This window comes from Cololabis saira, chromosome 6, assembly GCF_033807715.1.
Source record: "Cololabis saira isolate AMF1-May2022 chromosome 6, fColSai1.1, whole genome shotgun sequence".
NCBI classification, from domain to species: domain Eukaryota; kingdom Metazoa; phylum Chordata; class Actinopteri; order Beloniformes; family Belonidae; genus Cololabis; species Cololabis saira.
In genome coordinates this window covers 42286621-42294120 of record NC_084592.1, presented here as the reverse complement: position 1 = coordinate 42294120, position 7500 = coordinate 42286621, and the positions used below count along the sequence as shown (strand labels likewise).

Genomic DNA, 7500 nt, shown 5'->3' with positions numbered 1-7500 from the left:
AACATTTGCAAAAAAATGTAATTGGTGCTCGTTCTTCCCCCTAATTTCGGTGCCTTCAAAATAGAAATAGAAATAAAAATAAATGTAACCCAAAATTAAATAAACGGGACATTGCTAACGCTCAATAACACTATACATTTCTGTTAAATCAAAGTCTAAATTAAAGTATTTTAAAAACAAATGGTGTTAATTCACCTGCATTGTGGTTGAACTAAATAAAATTGAAGCCGTCATCATGCACAGTGTTTATTAGGCAAATATCTTTGGCCGAATGGGCCTTGATTGCTTTAGTGATCTCGTCTTTGTGAGGTGGATGGATACGGTGACGGCTGTACAGCCGTGTTTTAAGGGACATTTCAGATGCAGGGTTTTCCTTTGCCTTCACCATTCATCGTAGCTGACTTTGTGGTTTGTTTTTAGGCAGTTGAACAAGTTAGTTATGTTGGCTTGTGGCGTAGAAACACCTTTAGAGTAGGAATGGGAGATATTTTACCGTTCACGATATACCGTCAAAAAAATTCCCCACGGTAAGAATTTGTCATCTCGCGGTAAAAAGGATAAATTCCCGATGATGCTGTTTTTGTGTAACAAACATGGCCGAAGGCAGATCTGAGAGCGAGGAGCTCGTTGTTAAACGAGGCTCCAGCTCCGTTATCTGGAACTGGTTTGGATTTAAAAAGAGTGACGAGGAGCAAACATCATCTATTATATGCTGAGTCTGCAAAAACAGAAGGAAATGGGATTTTATTTTCAGTGAACTTTTATTTATTTGTCCTGTTTCTTTATTTATCAGGTTGTATTTTTTTCTACTTTGTGATTTTATTAGCTAAGAAAACTTATAATAGATAATAGTACTTTTGCTGTTTGCACTGTTATCCCACTGTTTAAGACGATACAGTTTGAATAAATGTTGAATCTGTTCTTACATTTCAAACTTGTTTCATTGAGTCCTTACAGTTTTGCAGTACAGGTGTACTAATTTAATTGTTTTTTATTAATTCAATTTAATTGAAAAGTTTAGTAGCATTTAGTATCTTTTAGAGCAGTGTTTTGGAGGCTCCAAAGACTGAATGTGGTGATAGATTTATTATTACAAAGGTGGAGTTGAATTGGTATTTTTTTTATCGTCATTTTTATCGTTATCGGGATAAATGCCAGAAATTATCGTGATACATTTTTTAGTCCATACCGGCCGCCCATCCCTACTTTAGAGCATTTCTGCATATGACTGTTCCTGGTTGACATTGCTCGACCTAAATCAGAAATATTTCCAGACATCAGATGATGATCCGCTTCGACTGTCGAGCAATTTGTCTAATACTGAGGCAGACATTTAAATTTAGTTTCGACTTCTGTTTTAGCTACAAATCCGGACCGTTTCCAGTAAAATTCAGGCGAGTGACGTTAAGCGCTGCAGCTCTGGGATTGTGACAGCTGTGATTGGTTGATGCGGACGGCACGCTGTGAGTCAGTGGTTTCTTATTGGCTCATGCAGCCAGTCACGCTGTCACACACACACACACACGCACACAGAGTTATTGAGACAGTGGTCTCACGTGAGCATCTGATTTTCTTTGCAGATGGCGCAGGAACCTTTTTTTACTTTTTTCGCCCCCCCCCCTCATTTTTTTTTCATAATAATCGCGCGATCACATTGTAGAGGCCAAAGAACAGTTCATAGTTTGTAACTGTTAACATGATTAAAAATGTGTTACATAAGTTCATGATATATAATTTCATATACATTATATGTGTTAAAAAGATTCATTATTTGATTTAGGATAACATAGAGTAGTTAAAATGTAAAAGTATATAAGAATTCATGTGTTTATGTATGTGATTTGGAAGTTATTTTAACCTTTAAGAATTACCTTCACACCTGCCGTTGATTGCCTGTGGTGGATAAAGGAGATTCAGTCAGAGCTTGAGAGCTGTGGAAGCAAACGGTTTTCTTACCTCTCTCTCTTTTGCAATTAGTTCCAAAAGGTGTTTTTTGTACACTCTGGGAATGAGTAATGAAACGGAAATCCTTATTTTTGTTTTACTACAACGTTTCTGGAGTGAACTTTTTGATCTGTGTTGCTAGGCTAGCAACGAACACCACTTGTGGACGTAGCTTCTTGCTAATGATTGACTGGGACAGAGTAAGTCATAACCAACTATCTCAAGTTCTAATTTAAACCTCTACACACGTAATTTTGATCGCGGGGAGCCGAAATCGTGATCTCGGTTAAAATTTGATTAATTGTGCCGCCTTAGCATGCACACAAGAATTCGATAGTCATTGCTTACTGTCTGGGTACGGTGTCAGAAAGTGCCAGGTCATGTTCCCTCCTCTCCATAGATAGAGATAGATAGAGGCCTGAAGATCATTTCCTCCTCTTTGTCTCCAAGCACTCACACCTTGACTGAGTGTTTGTCAGGTGTTTGCAGGTGTTTGCCATGTGTCTTTTGGTTTGACCTCCAATGTAAGTAGTTTATATTCTTTTAGTTAAAGTATCTCTGACATGAAGAATGGATAGATTTGATCCAATTAAATGGTATTGAGAATCATGTGTTTGGTTATTGGAGAGATTTGTGGTCGTTTAATATGTATTCAAGATGCTTTAACGAGTGAATTCATGATTTATTTGCCAATATAATGTAATTTGTTCTTTCTTTATTTAGAACCATGGCAATCATCCTGAAAATTCACCTTGTGAATTTAAATAAACTGATGATTGATTGATTGCAATCTTGTTTCCTGGAGGTTGTGGCTCCAGTCAGAACATTCATTCACTACATTTAGGCCTCCTATGATGAAGGTCCCCTTCATCATGACATTTAGCCCCACAACGCCTTCCTTTGCCTCCCCCCCCCCCCCCCCCCCCCCCCCCCACACACACACACACACACACACACACACACACACACACACACACACACACACACACACACACACACACACTAAGGCGTCACACAGTCCTCGTAGTTCTGGTTGGATGAATGGGGTTGTGTCAGGGAGGGTATCTGATGTAAAAGCTGTCCTGAATTAACATGCTGGACACTGCGCTGCGGTGACCCCTGCAAGGGGGACGGCCAGCAGAAGTTGCTTTTACGTTCATTTCTATTCAGGGCACAACGTGAAGCCGTTGCACTCCTGAGCTCGTCGTTGTGTTACAAGAGCAGCAGTTTGAGGGAGAGTTTCCCTCTAAACATCAGAAGGATTATAGTGGCTGGTGTATGACCAGTAATCTTAGTAGTAATACGACGATCCATAATGCACCGTCGGGTTGGAGGCTATTGTTTGTTGCATAAAAGCAGTGTACCCATTTTTTTTATTTTTGATACAAATACAACCATGAAGAAAAAAAGAAGCGCTTGTATGACTTGCATGTAGATTCTTCAGGCCTGGACATTTAGCGGATGACAAAAGCCACGGCTCTCTATATCAAACCATTCAAAAGTTATCGCAGAAAGTAGGATCTATCAAATATAGACCAATCAGAAAAAGGGCGGGGCTAATTCATGCCAATGAAGGTCAAGTACTCAATACCAAGTCCGATGACACCACCCATATGTCTTTATCACAATTTGTTCAAAAGTTATGGCAGAAAGTAGGAACTATCAAATATTGACCAATCAGAAGAAGGGGCGGGGCTAATTTGCACCAATTGTGTTCAAGGACTTAAAACCGAGTCCGATGACACCACCCACGAGTCTATATGTCAAACTATTCAAAAGTTATGGCAGAAAATAGACACTATCAAATATGGACCAATCAGATGAAGAGGGGGCGCGCTTTTTGGCATCTATCGTCGCCACGGTAACGCTTTTGACTGAGAAAAGTAATGGCGTCGTCTCAGGATGGAGACGAACATTTTGATGTATAACACACCTGGGTGCACGTTACGGTTCGGGCCGCATTAACGGCTGAAGGAATGGCATAAATTGCGCCAAAATGACACGATTAATTAAAAATGGCCGACTTCCTGTTCGGTTTCGGCCATGGCGCCAAGAGACTTTTCTTTAAGTTGTGACATGATACAGGTGTGTACCGATTTTCGTGCATGTACGTCAAACCGTATTGTGGGTTTTGAGGCACAAAGTTTTCTAGGGGGCGCTGTTGAGCCATTTTACCACGCCCATTAATGCAAACCATGAAATATAACATTTTTCGCCAGGCCTGGCTTGCGTGCAAAATTTGGTGACTTTTGGGGCACGTTTATGTACATGTACATAATTGTTCCACATGATACCTGCATGGTATTTAATAGAAAACTGACCACGGGATGTTTTATACAAAGGAAGATAAAGTTTCTTAACCTGTCGGGTTGAATAACTATAGAACTTCACCCATTACTGTATGTGCTCATACATGCAGCTTTTATTTTTCATTTTTTAATAAACGCCTCCCTCCTTCTGCTCTTCTGCAGTGGACGGCTGCACAGATTGGTCGGTGGACTACCTGAAGTACCGGGTGCTGCAGGGCGAGCCGGTGCGGCTCAAGTGCGCCCTGTTCTACGGCTACATCCGGGCCAACTACAGCCAGGCGCAGAGCGTGGGCCTCAGCCTCATGTGGTACCGCAGCTCGGGCCTCGGCCACAGCGACTTCGAGGAGCCCATCTCCTTCGACGGCGTGCGCATGAGCAAGGAGGAAGACGCCATCTGGTTCCGGCCGGCGGACCTCCAGGACGTGGGCCTCTACTCCTGCGTCTTACGGTGAGTTTCATACATGATGAATTAGAGCAGGGTTCTGCAACCTGCGGCTCCGGAGCCACATGTGGCTCTTCATCATTACTGGCCACGGTTACGTGATGTTTTTTAATTCGGAATTAATTGTTCCGAATTAAATAATTCAGAATTAAACTATTTTCCTTCCAGTTGACATGGAAATAGTAATTCCGAATTGAGGTTTACATGGAAAACACGTTTGATCGGCTTTATCCAATTCTGCTTAAGGTCTGGGGGTTGGGAAGGTTCTAATTGGATAGGGGGCGGACCGGAAGTTACGTCTACCGGAAGAAAACAAACTTAGGCACTACAACTTTGAAAAGCTCACAATTTTTATGTTTCCTGCCATCTGTTCTTTTAATTATTTCCTGTCCTCCAAGCTACAGTATTTATTAAATAAATCGTCTCTGCTCTTGTCCAGCGTTTACTGCGTGCTGCCATCTTGAAACTTTGTTTCAAAAACCTAGCCCAGCGCGGAATATAAACGTCATCGCGACAGACGAGCGAGAGAACGAGCGGAAGAAAGACCGGAATTAATTTAAAGTGGAATGAGTGTATACATGATCGCGGAATTATTCTATTCGGATTTAAAATCGGAATAAACCAGCCACTTACTTCGGAATTAAGTTTAATTCGGAATGGCAATTTTCATTCGGAATTAGGTGTTTACATGTTCATTTTTACACATTTTAAATCGGAATTAATTTTAAGTGCCAGAGTGTCAGAAAGACTGAGTGGCAGCGTAGACTTTTCAGTTTGAGCAACTCGAAAACATCTAAAATGGGAAAGAGCTGTTGTGTGATCGACTGTACTCATAGATTTAGCAAGAAATCAGAGTTATCGTTTTACAGACTGATGAAAAATAAGCTTAAGAGAGGACAAATGGATCGCTGCAATTCACAGAAACAACTGGATTCCAGACACCGAAACTTGGATTTGTGGTTCCCATTTTGTATCAGGTAATGTTGGATTTTTGGGTAGCTACGTTAAACGGTCAAATCATAAAGTTCAGTGTCCTCATCACTTTAATTCGCAAACAAATCCTGCCTTGAAGTCGGACCAAGCGTCGAGACTTTTGTATGCCTTCAAGCTTTGCTTCGTGTATTTCCCCGGCGTAGAAATTAAGTACATATAAATATCAGAAACTTAATTTAAGTCGATAATCGGCTGTTATCCCGTCTTTTCCAGAGTTGCTCCTACTAGTTGCAACCGTTTTTGCTGATGTTTTGCCACTCAGTGCGAGTAAAGCCTGAATTAAGGTTCTGCGTTAAACCAACGCAGAGAATACGCCATTGCCGTAACGCCGTCGTGAATCCTTCGGACTTCTCCGTCACTCCATTTCGCCATGGTGCAATAGAGAGCGCTACTTGATTCTTTGTTTAGCTTCCAGCTTTTCCAGTCATAATGAATCAAAGAGATAAGGACAACTATTGTGCAAAAACCCAAAACAAAAAAAATCACACACACACGAAGAAAAGAGCGCTGAAAGTTCACTACTGCTTCACGAACCGGAACTGGAAATGCGTTGCTACCAAGTAAACCAATCACAGCCCTCTCGGTCTGCGTTGGGTCTGCGTCGCCTCCACGCGTAGTTACATTTTTTGGGAGGTTCACGTCAGGCTACGGCGTAGGCTACGGAGAACCTTCCACCTAGCCGTGTACCCAACGGCGTAGGTTTAACGCAGAACCATAATTCAGGCTTAAGGGGGCGAGTGGGGAAATGACGTCAATGCATACCCTCTATTATCAAACAGATCCAGGGCAGCAAACACAGACGTATGAAATCAGTTTTATTTGTTCCATTTTCTGTCTTTTTCGGTTTTTAATTTTTGAGAATTTGGTTTTTAGCATTTAAAGCAAATGTAACCCTAAGACAGTATATAAAGTAATGAAATATAAACAATGTATGCAATTATAACTGAAAACGTTAATGTTTTCATACCTTTAAACATATTTAAAGGCAAGTTATTCTCATGTCCAACAAAACCTTTCTTTTTTGGGCATAAACAAAAAAATACCAAAAGTTGTAATGTAATGATGAAAATAAATCGATCTTTAGACATACGAATCAATTTTTAGGAATTCATATGAGAATCGATTTAGAATTGGAACATTTTTTCAACACAGGCCTAGGATACATGTATGCATTCATGATGTGTTTTCCCACTTAATGATTTAAACCTCTTTTTTTTGCTCTCAAGTGTATTTGAGCACGCTCAGTTAGTGCACTGGCACTCACTAACTTATTAACCTTTACACTGGAGCGCGTCCTGCAATAAACAGCATATTGTACATCTTCATTTCACACAGAATTTAATAAACCCTATATAAAAGGCTCTTTAAAGCCCACGGAGGTGAGAGACAATCCGTGTGCTTGTTTCAGTGACACAGCAGCCTATACAGCATGTGATTACCCAACTTTGAGCCAATAAGCTGAAAAATACACTTTCCATTCTCTTTCTCCTTCTAATTAATGCTGTCTTTGATTTTTGGCAGTTCCTTCTAACAAGCCTTTGCTCTTATTCAAATGCGTGTTTGAAATCCAGGGGTACCATAATTAAGAAGTGTCTCCGATTCCGTTTTTCTTATTCTACTTGCGTTAAGCTGGAGGGATTTCAAACCTCTCAGATGCCATAATCAGAACATTACAAGAGGTTCGCCTCAGAGCTGACTTGCTGTAATTATTTATTTATCTATTTATTTATTTTTATGTTAGGGGGGGGGGATAAGCTTTTGATTTGCACATTTCAGCACATATGAACGAAACACCTCAAGCCTCCCCTCCCG

The 7500-nt window shown here is 40.7% G+C and overlaps 1 protein-coding gene across 2 annotated transcripts in view; it reads left to right on the top strand.

The window, feature by feature from the left end:
- The window catches only part of il1rapl1a (interleukin 1 receptor accessory protein-like 1a), a 458044-nt gene that overhangs the window by 238540 nt on the left and 212004 nt on the right, over window positions 1–7500 (top strand). For both annotated transcript variants that reach the window (XM_061724618.1, XM_061724617.1), the window contains exon 3: window positions 4416–4701. In XM_061724618.1, coding sequence (XP_061580602.1) covers window positions 4416–4701 — 286 coding nt within the window. The remainder of the gene's footprint in view (window positions 1–4415; window positions 4702–7500) is intronic.